Source organism: Eutrigla gurnardus, assembly GCF_963514095.1.
Source record: "Eutrigla gurnardus genome assembly, chromosome: 4".
NCBI classification, from domain to species: domain Eukaryota; kingdom Metazoa; phylum Chordata; class Actinopteri; order Perciformes; family Triglidae; genus Eutrigla; species Eutrigla gurnardus.
Genome location: NC_139918.1, coordinates 2,686,325 through 2,702,113, shown reverse-complemented (window position 1 = coordinate 2,702,113; position 15,789 = coordinate 2,686,325). Strand labels below are relative to the sequence as shown.

Genomic DNA, 15,789 nt, shown 5'->3' with positions numbered 1-15,789 from the left:
AGTAAAACCTGAGTCACTAGATGATTCAAAGTTTCACACCTACATTCAGTGTATGTATGTTCAGAGTATTCTTAGATTGCTTGAGAATTATATGAGTGTGTGTGTGTGTGTGTGTGTGTGTACCTGTAATGACCACAGTGACGAGTAAGACGAGGAACACTCCACAGTAAAGTCCCACTCGAAAAGTGGTCCAAGCAGGAGCAGGCTGCAGGAGACAGACGGACACAAGTTAAACAATACCAGTACACTGTAATGAAATACAAATGTAAAGATTTACACTAGAATATTGATAACAATACGTATATCCTGACTGAGAAATGTATTTATACCAGGGTTATTGATAATAGATGGATGTACAAGACATAAATAACTGGGCAATATATCAGCATGAAGACATTGTTGTTCACAACACAAACACATAAGTAAACTATCAAATTAATAATGAATTTGAAACTACACTTACAACTTATTCTTAATGTAGATGTCACACATCACTGTGAAGACATAACGTCGTCTATTTGAGTGGATCATGTCTGAATTCTACAGCTGCACTGCTGCTTTTCTCTAATTATTATATCATCATATACAGCAGAATATCAGATCATTGACTAAATGATGCATTATTTGAAAAAAATGTGTTTTGTATTTGGAGACATCATTTCACATTTCATTTCTTTTAGAAACTTTTAGAACTGTATGAAAAATGAATATGACTGAAAGAAGAAATCCAGGAAATTCAAACTTAAATTGTGTCTAACTTCTGGGAAAATAATCATCCGTGTCATGGTCCAATGTTTATAAATCATGTCAATCTAGACTGGACATCTGGTCAGTCTTTGAGGGAAACTGTTCAGGCCTGTGTACACATAGCGGTTTTTATGTGCCAGCGTCTTTTTTCAATTATTCCTATTGAGGATTATTTGCAGCTGCTCAGAGCTCTTCAAGTTGAAAATATCTCAACTTTTCAGAAAAGCACTGGTGAGGTCACTGTAGAAAATAGAGGAGAGGCTTGTTTTCTGTGAAATCAAAGACTGAAATGCCAATAATGCGGACAGATCGGCCGGACAGACACTGATATTTGCCCATGAGTGTTTTCTAATCTTTCACAGAAGAGAAGCAGAGTTTAGAAACAGCATTAAAGTGTGTGTGTGTGTGTGTGTGTGTGTGTGTGTGTGTGTGTGTGTGTGTGTGTGTGTGTGTGTGTGTGTGTGTGTGTGTGTGTGTGTGTGTCTGTGTGTGTGTGAGAGAGACCTGTGCAGCTCCTAGGGGAGGGACCCTCAGTCTCTTCATGGCCCTCTGCCTGTCACCGCCTTCCAACTCTGTTGTGACCAATGCCTTCCAGACACAAGAGACAAGAATAAGGGTTGATCTCTTCCTGACTGATAATAACTGAGAACATTGGTGGCTGCTAAGTTTTTTTTTACATTACTCAATTATAATATTGACATTAGGGATGTCAATGGATAATGGTTTAGAACCAAGGACATTTTTGACTGGTTATGCATGTTGTGTATATATATACTGTACATACATATAGATATATAAATATACACATATATACTTCTATTCACGTATGCATTGAATATAGTAGTATAATAGTAAAGAGTATTGCTGTCAGTTAGGCGTGCCAGTGTGTGCACCTCAGTCTCAGAGATGAGCTGTGTGATCTTCTTGCAGGTGTAAAATGGAGCCACTTCAACATGGGCCACCCTCCAGTCAGCCCCCCTCGACGTCTCCAAAATCTTATCATGCTTCTTCAGGATCTTCCTGAAACCTGTGAAGTTCAGGTTCTGCCAAGACACAGAGACAAAGAGAGACAAGTGTTTAATGAAAGACAGATAAAACACATCAAAACCATCAAACACAAAAGATGTGAAACTATAAATGACTCAAGCCTGGAAAATTAAAACATGTCCCTCAAATGTTAAAACAAAAAAAAAGTATCAACAAGTTCAGAGGGAAGAAAGGCCCAGTCCAGTCTACCATCAGCTCATTTTCTATAACCAGCATATCATTACAACCACAGGCCTTTCTTCGCTCCTCTAGGAAAAAGCTACTACTCTCGGTGTCTATCGGAGAGAGCAGTAGCTAAGTTTAACGATGTAATTCCACCAATCTTGAGTTCACTTCCATGTCTTAATGAAACGGAGGACTTCTATGTTAATCTTAGTCCCTCCCAGATCGATTCTCTTATAGATGAATCTGGAAGCCTACTGCGAACGACTCTCGACTCTGTTGCTCCGCTAAAACAGAAAACTATAAAGCATAGGAAGTTAGCTCCCTGGTATAACTCCCAAACTCGTAAATTAAAACAAAAATTGCGTAAACTTGAAACCATCTGGCGCTCCACCAAACTGGAAGAATCCCGCCTAGTTTGGCAGGAATGTCTTAAAACGTATAAGAAGGCTCTCCGTAATGCCAGAGCAGCCTACTACTCATCTTTAATAGAGGAAAATAAAAACAACCCTAGATTTCTTTTCAGTACTGTAGCCAGGCTGACAAAGAGTCACAGCTCTACTGAGCCATGCATTCCTAGAGATCTTAGTAGTAACGACTTTATGAACTTCTTTAATGATAAAATTCTAGCAATCCGGGACAAAATTACTTGCATCTTGCCTTCAATTGGAACCGGGTTACCCTCAAACTCAGGAGTTTTAGAACTAGCATTAAGACCTGATATATATTTAGACTGCTTTTCTCCAATCAACCTAAACCAACTAACGTCTATGATCTCTTCTTCTAAACCTTCAACCTGTCTCCTAGACCCGATACCAACCAGGCTACTGAAAGAAGTCTTACCCTTAGTTAGCGCGTCGCTATTAGATATGATCAATGTGTCTTTATTAACAGGCTATGTGCCACAGTCATTTAAAGTAGCTGTAATTAAACCTCTTCTTAAGAAGCCTACTCTAGATCCAGGGGTTTTATCAAACTACAGACCAATATAAAATCTTCCTTTTCCCTCTAAGATCCTTGAGGAAGTAGTCGCCAATCAGCTGTGTGACTTTCTCAACAATAACAGTCTACTTGAGGACTTCCAGTCAGGATTTAGAGTACGTCATAGTACAGAGACAGCTCTGGTGAAAATTACAAATGACCTTCTTATTGCTTCTGACAAAGGACTGGTTTCTGTACTTGTTCTGCTAGATCTTAGTGCTGCATTTGACACCATTAACCATGAGATTCTAATATGTAGACTGGAAAAATTAATTGGCATCAAAGGAACCGCATTAAGCTGGTTTAACTCCTATTTATCCAAACGATCTCAGTTTGTGCATGTCAATGAAAAATCCTCCAGGCACACTGAAGTTAAATACGGTGTTCCTCAAGGTTCTTTGCTCGGACCAATTCTTTTCAACTCATATGCTTGCTTTAGGGAACATTATTAGAGGATAATGATATGTTATAATGTTATGCTGATGATACACAATTATATCTATCAATCAAGCCTGAAGAAACCAATCAGCTAGTTAAACTCCAGGCTTGTGTTGATGACATAAAATCCTGGATGACCTGCAATTTCCTGATGTTAAACTCCGATAAAACGGAAGTTATTGTACTTGGGCCTAAACTCCTCCGAAGCTCGCTGTCTAAAGATATAGCGACTATTGATGGGCTTGCCATCGCCTCAAATACTACCATAAAAAACCTTGGAGTTATCTTTGATCGGGACCTGTCCTTTGACTCGCATATTAAACAAACCACGAGGACAGCCTACTTTCACCTGCGTAACATTACTAAAATTAGGCCAATGCTGTCTCAAAAAGATGCAGAAAAACTTGTCCATGCATTTGTTACCTCAAGGCTGGACTATTGTAATTCTTTATTATCAGGCTGCTCTAATAAATCTCTTAAATCTCTCCAGCTGGTCCAGAATGCTGCAGCTCGTGTTCTGACTAAAACCAGAAGAAGGGATCACATTTCTCCTGTATTAGCTTCTCTGCACTGGCTCCCAGTAAAATCCAGAATAGAATTTAAAATCCTTCTCCTCACTTACAAGGCTCTTAATGGACAGGCACCATCATATCTTAAAGAGCTCATTAAACCCTACTGTCCTCCTAGAGCACTACGCTCTCAGAATAAAGGCTTACTTGTAGTTCCTAAAGTCTCCAAAATTAGAACAGGGGCCAGAGCTTTCAGCCATCAAGCTCCTCTTCTGTGAAACCGTCTTCCGGTTCTGGTTCGGGAGGCAGACACTGTTCCCACATTTAAGAGTAGGCTTAAATCACTCCCAGGAGTCTGGCTATGCTTTCTGGTCCAGCAGAGTCCGCTGAGGTCCTGACCGATGCAGACTGCTAACTGGCCTGACGCTGGAAACATCATATGTATCTCCACCTGCCCGCTGTGTGACTGCTCAACTACTCCTGCTTTTTGGTCTACGGCGACGTGGTTGGGATGGATCCATCTCGGTGTGGCTGTGCCTGCTGCCATGGACTACTACTGTTGATACTATTGCTTCTGTTAATACCACCACTACTGTTAATGCTACTACTACTATACTACCAACACCAAATGCAGTTGGAACCCAAGGGTCTGGGCTGCATGAGATTTCTGCCTAAAAGCCTATTAAGGGGACTTCCAGTGACGCCATGTTGGAGGCAGCAGCCTAAAACTAAGCTCCGTCAGTCTAATTACTAATTTCCTAACAAAACTGCATAAAACTCGGCAAACTTGCATAAACCCGACATGGCAACCTCTTTGAGAGGCAAAGGCTCAAAACAGGAGCATATGAAGGACAAAAACGAAAACTTGAAGCAGCTAACTTTAGCTCCGATTGCTGCGACGGATGCTAGCACAGGCAACCCTGGGTCAAAAATATTAGCTGAACTGGAGAAGTTAAGGAAGGAGAACCTAGACGGACACGCGCAGACCCGACTGTCGCTGACCAAAATGTAATCCTCCATGGAAGAACTCAGAGATGAAATGACTAAACTTGAAAAAAGAACCATGGAGGCGGAGGGACATTTGGCGCTGCGGAGGATACGGGGATGAGACACCAGAGAGCAATACGATACCTGCTACACCGGGAGATGGACCTGACGGCCAGGTGTGAAGACCTGCAGAACAGGTCAAGACGAAATAATTTAAGAATCTACCGGGTACCCGAAGGGAGTGAAGGAAAGGATACAAATCTACAAATAGCCCACCGATCCCTGACAGCTAAGCCGAAAAACCCCACTGCTGCTCCGAGATCACTGATTGTCAAGTTTCTGGACTACTCCGTAAAAGACGCTATTCTGCGACAAGCCTGGAGCCAAAGGCCGCTACTCTACAAAACAGAACCGATATTATTTGACCATGATTATTCCCCAGAGTTGCAAAAGAAGAGAACCCAGGTGTGGGGTGCTATCAAACAGTTAAAACAGAAAAACATCAGCGCCAAATGCATCTACCCAGCACAGCTAAGGATCATCACTGGTGATGGTGAAAAGACGTACTCGACGCTAACACAGGCTCTCCTAGCGCTACAGCAACACGGGATTCATATTCGGATGGATGAGAGGGAGCGGATGGAGAGCGAGATGTCCCGCTACAGGTGGAGCACTGCGGGAGGGGGACGAGGGAGAGACCTGGCGGTGTTACCAGCTATGGATGTCAAGGCTCTCCTCAATGGAGATGAATAATGCCGAGTTTCACTTCAGGGAGCTTAAAACAACCAACGTTAGGATGTATATCAAGTTCTACTACAATGGACGGAGTTCAGTAAGATGCGAGTAATACCCGCATACCGAGCAGCAACGACCGTTTCACCAGCCGGACGTCAGCAGCTCCGATGCTGTGTGTGTGTTCCCCACAGAGGAGCAGTCACCCTCCTCAGCCCAGGCTACACCAGGGACTGGTTCATGTTCAGGTTTGAAGTAGTTAAACAACAAAATAACACTGAAAAGCCCAGTTGGGTATTTGGAAGCCCACTTTGTTCTATTCTTTTCTTCATGTTTGTTCTGTTCTGCCTTGAGATTGGACTTGAGTCACTGTTATTATGCATCATTTCAGTTGATCTTGATTTTATGTGTACTTGGAAACTGCTGAGAGGAGAGCATACTAACAAACGCAAATCAATGATATATGGATAGTTTAAACTGTATTAGTTATAATATATTTATTGTAATATAATTAAGAGAAAAAAAATATTCAACCAACTTAAAAAACTACATTGCTCTATAGCAATGATACAGGAGACTCACTTGTCACAAAAGGAGCATCTAAAATTAAGGAGAGAATGGGTGGACCAGGTACAGTGCCTTGAAAAAGTATTCATACCCCTTGAACTTTTTCACATTTTGTCACTCTACAACCACAAACTTAAATGTATTTTATTGAGATTTTATGTGATAGACCAACACAAAGTAACACATAATTGTGAAGTGGAACGAAAATGATACATGGTTTACAAAAATGTAAGCAAATAAAAATCTGAAAAGTGTGGTGTGCATTTGTATTCAGCCCCCTCTACTCTGATACCCCTAAATAAAATGCAGTCCAATCAGTTGCCTTCAGAAGTCACCTAATTAGTTAATAGAGTCCACCTGTGTGTAATTTAGTATCAGTATAAATACAACTGTTCTGTGAAGGCCTCAGTGCTTTGTAAGAGAACACTAGTCAACAAAGAGCTTCATGAAGACCAAGGAACTCACCAGACAGGTCAGGGAAAAAGTTGTGGAGAAGTTTAAAGCAGGGTTAGGTTATAAAAAAATATCCAAAGCTTTGAACATCTCAAGGAGCACTGTTCAATCCATCATCCAAAAATGGAAGAAGTATGCCACAACTGCTAACCTACCAAGACATGGCCGTCCACCTAAACTGACAGACCGAGCGAGGAGAGCACTGGTGAGAGAAGCTGCCAAGAGGCCCATGGTCACTCTCGAGGAGTTGCAGAAATCCACAGCTCAGGTGGGAGAATCTGTCCACAGGACAACTATAAGTCGTGTACTCCACAAATCTGGCCTTTATGGAAGAGTAGCAAGAAGAAAGCCATTGTTGAAAAACAGACATAAGAAGTCCCGCCACAAGCCATGTTGGGGACACAGCAAACATGTGGAAGAAGGTGCTCTGGTCAGACGAGACCAAAGTTGAACTTTTTGGCCTGAATGCAAAGCGCTATGTGTGGCGGAAAAGTAACACTGCTCATCACCCTGAACACACCATCCCCACTGTGAAACATGGTGGTGGCAGCCTCATGCTGTGGGGATGCTTTTCTTCAGCAGGGACAGGGAAGCTGGTCAGAGTTGATGGGAGGATGGATGGAGCTAAATACAGGGCTATCCTGGAAGAAAACCTGTTGGAGGCTGCAAAAGACTTGAGACTGGGAAGGAGATTCACCTTCCAGCAAGACAATGACCCTAAACATACAGCCAGAGCTACAATGGAATGGTTTAGATCAAAGAATATTCATGTGTTAGAATGGCCAGGTCAAAGTCCAGACCTAAATCCAATTGAGAATCTCTGCAAGACTTGAAAGTTTCTGTTCACAGACGCTCTCCATCCAATCTGGTTGAGCTTGAGCTATTTTGCAAAGAAGAATGGGCAAAAAATTCAGTCTCTAGATGTGCAAAGCTGGTAGAGACATACCCCAAAAGACTTGCAGCTGTAATTGCAGCGAAAGGTGGCTTTACAAAGTATTGACACAGGGGGGCTGAATACAAATGCACACCACACTTTTCAGATTTTTATTTGCTTAAATTTTTGTAAACCATGTATCATTTTCGTTCCACTTCACAATTATGTGTTACTTTGTGTTGGTCTATCACATAAAATCTCAATAAAATACATTTAAGTTTGTGGTTGTAGAGTGACAAAATGTGAAAAAGTTCAAGGGGTATGAATACTTTTTCAACGCACTGTATATAGCTCTTCAGGGCTCCAGAGTGCGACAATTTTGGTCGCATATGCGACCAAAATTTTTACGAGTGCGACTGAAATTTTTTTTAGGTTGCACTGGTGCACCTAATGCTGCTCGGGTGAAAAAAAAAATCATAAGCGCAGCATCTCTTTGTGTTCTCCTGACGGTATCGTGGTCTAAACCAATAAGAGACAGAGCTCGGGCGGGTCCTTGCCTCTGATTGGCTGTGGTCCTTTTCACTGCTGTAAATTGGGTCAGTTTGAAAAATGCGAGCGAGCAGAGCAGGTACTCTGAGCGCTTCGATTCTCTTTGAAAATGAAGAGAGGCATAAAGCCTCGCCCCGAGACTAATTAAAAAGCCCAAAAATATGCCTTCAGACAGAACTGGTTGAAGCAATTTCCCTGGCTGATGTACGATAAAGAAAGGGACTCAATGCACTGCATTTATTGTTCGGGAGTGCGGTCAGAATTTGGCCGGTAATAGTGCGTTTGTGGAGGAGTCAACAACATTTCGCATCGAGACGTTGAAAAAGCGCAATATGTCCAAAAAGCATACTACATGCCGTGATAAGTGTGTTAATAAAGTGGCCCCTCATCCAGCTGCATTTCAGCGTCAGGCTGTATCAATCACGTCCGCTGAGGAATCTAAAATTATTATAAAATTCAACGTTGCATACAATATTGCAACGGAGGAGTTGCCGTTCACTAAATTTAAGTCAGAAATTATTCTGATGAAAAAAATGCCGACACTAAAGAACAAGACAGGAGGTTGGAAACGCCACGTACACGTCATTCATGACTGACGGCGACACAGACGTCTCTACGAAGGAGTGCGTTATTGTCTACTGAAGCATTTTGCATAAAGGGAGGCCGGTCAACATGTTAATTGGACATGTCGAGGTGGAGCATGGACACGCACAGTGTTTGAAGGCCCACATTACAGCATGAGAGATCATGAATGGGAAATTGTATAGTAGCCTATTCCTAATATTATTATTAAAAATGAATAGCCTAAGTAAAAATATAAGTAGGCTAGGCTAAGATCACAAACAGTTTTCCATTTGCAATCTATAGACTAGTGACCTGTATGATCTTTTTATTGTTGATATCAGGAACGGATATTTACAGAGCTAGTGAATGCAATATAGAACCAATAACTATATCAGAACATGCCCCTGTCACTGTAAAGATACAGATAGGACCGAAGAAACAGTTTAAATACTGGAGACTCAATGTATCATTATTGAACGATGAAGCAATACAACAGGAAATCCGTAAAAACTTAACAGACTATTTGAAATGTAATGATAATGACAGTCTCCCCTTCTACTCTCTGGGAGGCAGCCAAGGTGGTGATGAGGGGCAACATTATTGCTATTTCGTCCAGATTAAAAAAGCAAAGACTAGCTCAGCAAGTTGAATTAGAAAGGGAAATTAAGAAGTTAGAGACACAGTATCAACAATCAAAAACACATCAAGTTTTGGTATTGTTAAAGGAGCAGAGACAGAAATTGGATGATCTGTTGACTTATAAGGCAGAGGGAGCGATGCGATTTATAAATAGGAAGTACTACGAATTCGGTAATAGAGCAAGCCGTTTGCTGGCCTTCAAGCTGCGTAAAGCTCAATCTAATAGAGTAGTGCATAAAATAAAATGCCCAAATACTAACCAGGTGCTAACCCAACCAAAAGATATTTCGGAGGCATTTGCTAATTATTACCAAAAGCTGTATACATTCTTAGAAATAAGGGTTCCAATAGGGTTCTTTCACAAGGGCTGAGGTTCTACCTGGAACCATTTGCTTCTGAAAAACCCTTTCCCGAAATAAGGGTTTTTCAAGGGTTCTTGGTAACACTAATGGTTCCCGTAAGAACCATTTTGATCGAGAGAACCCTTTAAAACCCCTTTCCTGAATAAAAGGTTTTAAAAGGGTTCTTGGTAACGCTAAGGGTTCCAGTAAGAACTATTTTGATCCAGAGAACCGTTTTTGGAAGAAAGAGTTCTTCAGGGATTGTTGAAAGCATGGGTATAAGATCCTGTGTCACCAGGAACATACTTCCTGATAACACTTACCAATAATGGTGCAAAATACAATTCCTTGTGACTACTGATACAAATACTTTTCATATCCATTTTTTTTGTTTATTTGTTCTTCTCCAGATCCTGTTGATCAAACTGCAACATAATTGCCCATCTTGGGATTTGAACACCTGCCACCCAGTCTAAAGTCACTGGCAGTAGTGACTGAGCTAACCTGCTAGCTGGGTGGAGTCATCAGGTCCACCATACTAGTCTATTACCTTACACATTCTGATCAGACATACAAATAATGAAACTGAAATGTTCTGTTACCAATTTATTTTCACAACCATTAATTATAAGAAAGCAAGACCTTCATCAGCAAATCCTGTTGACCCAGGCAAAGATTAGCTGTGACTGGGATTTTAACCCCCACCCTCCAAATCTAAAGTCTGTACCATTACCCACTGAGCTATCCAGCAGAATGTGTAGATGAGGGACTCCTCTGACTCGCCACACTCACTCACACAGCCAGGTTGTCCTTCATGTCAGTGGTCTGACAGAGGGAGCTGATCTTGTGTCTGTTTAGCTCTGTCTGTACAATGTGAGACTTCTGCTTTTAGGTTGCAGGTTCAATTCCCATGTTGACAGATATCATACCTTACTGATTGCACTTCCAGACAATTAGCTCAGTTGGCTAGGAGCTGGTTCTTGGTGCCAGACGATGTGGGTTCAAGCCCCAGCAAGGGTGATAATGGTAATACATTAAAATACCTGGTAGTCTTTGTGTAACAAATGTACAACATTTTAGAGTCATGGTAGATGATGTTTGACAAAACATATCAGAATTTTTATCCCAAAAACAGATTTTTTTTTTTTTTTTTTTTTACAGTGGTTTCAAATCTGCCTGCGCGACAGTGAATGGCTTACTCAATTTGTGAAGCCACAGTTGAGTTGCAATTTGCCAATTAGCTCAGTGTGATAGACAATGGTCTTTGGTTCCAGAAATTGTGGATTTCAGCCTCAACTGGTGCAAAATGTGCAACATTACAATGTCAACTGTCTTGCAAAATGTACAACATTACAATGTCAACTGTCTTGCCTTCCTATTCTCCTGTTTGTTGCTCAGAATTGCCTAAAGTTGCCAAAAATAGTCCGGACCCGACCCATTGCTGCGCAGCAGCTATAATTGTGTTTATTTTTTAAAGTTTAGTTACACTACTGCCTTCTTCAGGAGGAAATTGACACACAGCAAGGAAGCAGCCAAGGGAATTGAACCCTGGGTCCCTACAGCAAGGATATAACCCCTCTTTCCTAGGCATGTAAGTGAGCTATACTACTCACTGGACAAAGGCTTTTGAAAGTTTGTTACAAGTCACGTGATCTAGAGATACAGTTTGAGGTTGTGAGTTCAAGGCCTGGTTGATACAGAGTGACCATGTTAATGCCTACTGAGGTGATGTGTGGATTAGTGACAGACAATTAAACACTTATTTTTACAGACAATTTTACTCATGTATTTGTCTCCTCCTCATACTTTTCCATGATCGGCCTCATCCCATGGCTGCTGTACCCTGCTTACTGGCTTAGTCAAGTTGTGAAGCTGCACATAAGTTCAGTGATAGAGGAAGGTCTTTGATGTCAGAGGCCAAGCCTTAACTGATGAGAAAATCATATTGTAACACTGACTTTGGGGCTACTACATCAGGGTTTGTTGATGCCGGGAATTGAACCTTGATCTCCCAGGGGAAAGGGTGAGGTTTGGTGTGTTGGGCCTGTGAGCTGGCACAATGGTGGCTGTCATGTCTGAGTTAAGAGCTGGTTGCCCCATGGATTGCACCATATAGTCTGGTCCTCCCCCTTTACAAACCAGGTGTGACATACCAATAGTGATTACTGTGAACAGAACAGAACAAAGAAGAACAGAAGAGAGAGAGAACAGAAGAAACTTCAGAGAATCAAGGTGAGCTAAATAGAATATCTTATTTCAGCATGCTTGACCCTAGCTAGGACTTTTATGGTGAAAGGTGGACTAAGCATTTGTTTCTTGTTATGTTTTGTTCGTTTGCTTGTTTGTTTGTTTTCTTGTAGAAATGACTTACACAGCTTGGACGAAAGCCGAAGTGTGCCATTGGCTTGAAAAAGAGGGTTTTGCTGAGATTTCCATTATTGTTACAATACGTAACATTTTGAGTACTTGTTACATAACACTGAAAAGTATTTTAACATTATTTAAATCAATGTGAAAACTTTGTGGGGTTCCCTCACTTTCTCATGATTCTGTTCCACTGTCACGATTACTACGTACAGTATGTACTCTGATTCCTTTCATTGGACCATGCATTATTTTATTGTTTGTACAATAAGGCACAGTAAATGCACCTTGGATTGATGGAACTAAAACTCTTTTTTGTCTCCCCTTTCTGCCATGTCACCGTTGCTGGAGATTACACAAATCCACGACTGAGGACAGCATGATGTGTCTGGCCTGTCATGTTGCTGATTCCACTGGACCTATGCTGACTTTTGACCTGTTCTCCCCTGGGACCTACACAGCCTGTTCTGTTGGACTATGTTTAAATAAATGTTTTTCTCATTAAAATGTTTTGAATGTTTGTTCAATGTCAACATGATAAATGAACACAATATAATATGAACTAAACTTATCTGTAGAATACAATATGGTTCTTTATAGAACCCTCAGAGGACAAGACAGTTATTTGTGAAAACCTTTGAAAAGGGATGTTTTTAGATCCCCCTGTGTGAGGTCTAGATGAAACCCTTGAAACATGAAAGGGTTCTTGGTGGAACTCCTTTTGTAGGTTCTAGATGAAACCCTTGAAAAACGAGAGGGTTCTTAGTGGAATTCCCTGTGTGGGTTCTAGATGAAACCCTTGAAATATGAAAGGGTTCTTAGTGGAACTCCTTGTGTGGGTTCTAGATAAAACCCTTGAAAAACGAAAGGGTTCTTAGTGGAATTCCCTGTGTGGGTTCTAGATGAAACCCTTGAAATATGAAAGGGTTCTTAGTGGAACTCCTTATGTGGGTTCTAGATAAAACCCTTGAAAAACGAAAGGGTTCTTAGTGGAACTCCCTGTGTAGGTTCTAGACATAACCCTTGAAAAACGAAAGGGTTCTTAGTGGAACTCCCTGTGCAGGTTCTACATGAAACCCTTGAAATAGGAAAGGGTTCTTAGTGGAACTCCCTGCGTGGGTTCTTTGTAGAACCTCTAATGAGGGGTTCTGGGTGGAACTCCCTGTTTGGGTTCTAGATGAAACCCTTGGAAAATGAAAGGGTTCTTGGTGGAACCCCCAGTATGGGTTCTTTGTAGAACCTCTCATGGGGGGTTCTGGGTGAAACCTTACACACACAGTTCTAGGTATAACCCTTTATGTGGGGTTCTCGGTAGAACCTTCCAAAAGGGTTCCAGGTGGAACCTTTATAAAAAGGTTCTACCTGGAGCCAAAAAGGGTTCTCCTATGAGGACAAGCCGAAGAACCTTATATGGTTCTACTTAGCACTTTTATTTCTAAGAGTGTACAGAGGAAGACCAACCTCATAAAAAAGAAAAGATTGAATCCTTTCTTAATTCAATCAACTTAACTAGATTAACAGCGGATGAAGCAGATACAATCACAGAAGAAGAAATCAAAGACAATATTCTCAGACTTAAAAATAACAAATCCCCAGGAGTAGACGACCTTCCTGGAGAATATTATAAAACCTTACTAAATGAGTTAACTCCAGTTTTGTGTAGAGTCTATAGTTACGTTCTAGCAGAAGGACACCCCCCTGCATCATGGTCAGATGCAGTGATAAGTGTTATTCATAAGGACAATAAAGATCCCACTCTATGTACATCCTATCGCCCAATCAGCCTCTTATGTGTAGATTTTAAAATCCTGACCTCCATTATAGCAAATAGAATACAAAAATATATTAGAAAACGTATAAAACACGATCAGACAGGTTTCATTAACAACAGACAGGGAACCGATAATGTAAGAAGAGCTTTGAACCTACGATCACTAGCAGCCAATAGGGACACGCCATCAATGCTTCTCAGCTTAGATGCTGAGAAGGCATTTGACAGAGTCGACTGAACCTTCTTAGAACAGACTCTCAGTAAAATGGGCTTCAGTGATATTTTTGTGAGGTGGATTAAAACTTCCTATAGAAAACCCAGATCCAGGGTTAGAGTAAATGGGCACTGCTCTGAATTTTTTCACCCTCTTTGTTTGCTCTCAGCATTGAACCGTTGAATTAATAAGATCCAACCCCCTTATTCAGGGAATACCTGATGAAGGAAATAATCAGCATAAATTGGCACTTTTCGCAGACGATATATTAATATTTTTGGAAAATCCTATAACTTCTGTCCCTGCTCTTCTATATAATCTCAATGAGTACAGTAAGGTGTCGGGGTACAAGGTGAATACGAACAAATCTGAAGCCATGATGATTGTTGGGGGCTGGCCCTCCCAGTTGGATGACCTGGTCTCTTTTAGAAGATCCAATCAGGGATTCAGATATCTTGGTGTTTTTATTACACCTAAAACCACACAACTCTTCTCCTCTAACTACGATAAGCTGATCAGGGAAATTAAAAAGGACTTTAATAGATGTGCTCCCCTTGTCACTCTTTGGCAGAATAGAGTCCGTGAGAACGAATGTTCTGCCAAGACTACTATTCTTGTTTCAGTCCCTCCCTATCTTAGTACCACAATCCATATTTAAGTTATTAGAAAAATTCATATCAAAATTAATTTGGCAAAATCAAAGACCAAGAATACGGTTGAAAGTATTGATGTCAGCAAAAGAGAAAGGAGGCTTAAACCTGCCTAATCTAAAATTGTATTACTGGGCAGCTCAGCTGCGAGCGATGGTGGCATGGGTTGTCGGGGACCTGGAGACCGGATGGGTTTCTATTGAACAAAACTCCATACCAGGGGTACCCCTGTCTAGTCTTCCATTTCTTAGCCAGCAATCTCAGAAAAAACTTGCATGCATACACTGAAAGTCTGGAATTTAGTCCAAAAACAACTAAAAGGAGTTGTAACCCTGTCACGGGCCATGCCTATAGTCGGGAACATAGAGTTTTTACCATCCATGTCAGACAGGACCTATAAAAGATGGGCGGAGAATGGTCTGATAATAATTAACCAACTCTTGGATGGACAAATATTCCAAACTTTCTCACAACTTAGAGATAAGTTTGCCCTGCCTTCGAGTGATCTATACAGGTATTTTCAAATCAGACATTATGTTACGAAGAATACAGACTGGGAACACCTACAAAAGGAACCTACAAATATAGAAAGCCATTTTATACACCTGTCTGAACACGGTTCCTCGACAAAAAAACAAATATCTCACATGTACAATAAATTAAGGATAGATATGTCGGATAATACACTACATATCAAACAGCAATGGGAACTGGAGCTAAATGCATGGAGGGGTTGGAAGCCATTCTATAAAGAATTTGACTGGAAGGTCAAAACCAGGTTCTTCAGGACACCGATAACAACTTTTGCCTCCAAAAACAACCCCAGCAACAAATGCTGGAGGAACTGTGGTATGATCGGTGACCATACTCATATTCTGGGACTGCCCGAAAATAAAAACATTTTGGAAAAAGGCCAAAGAAGAACTGGAAAAAATTCTGACCATGGACCTCCCCATGGACCCTCTGTTGTTTTTATTGGATGTATTCCCTGACCACATGTTTAACACAGACCAATGTTATATACTACATGTTTTGTTGAGTTAAATATCTTTAGATCGAAATTTTATAATTTTGGGAACATTGGCTGTGACAGAGTGGCACCGGAACAAGTTTCAAAGTGGGGGTGCAGACAGCAGCAGAACTGGTAGCACAGCCTCCTTCCATCCTTCAAACCCCGGCCGCTCTACTGTTAGATGGGCG

The 15,789-nt window shown here is 41.1% G+C and overlaps 1 protein-coding gene across 1 annotated transcript in view; it reads right to left on the bottom strand.

Annotated features, from left to right (window-relative positions):
* The window catches only part of LOC311012787 (xenotropic and polytropic retrovirus receptor 1 homolog), a 70,408-nt gene that overhangs the window by 18,228 nt on the left and 36,391 nt on the right, over positions 1–15,789 (bottom strand). The window contains exons 5-7 of the mRNA XM_084008435.1: positions 1,641–1,790; positions 1,252–1,335; positions 124–205 (exon numbers count right to left, since the gene is read on the bottom strand). Of these exons, the coding sequence (XP_083864561.1) occupies positions 124–205; positions 1,252–1,335; positions 1,641–1,790 (316 nt within the window). The remainder of the gene's footprint in view (positions 1–123; positions 206–1,251; positions 1,336–1,640; positions 1,791–15,789) is intronic.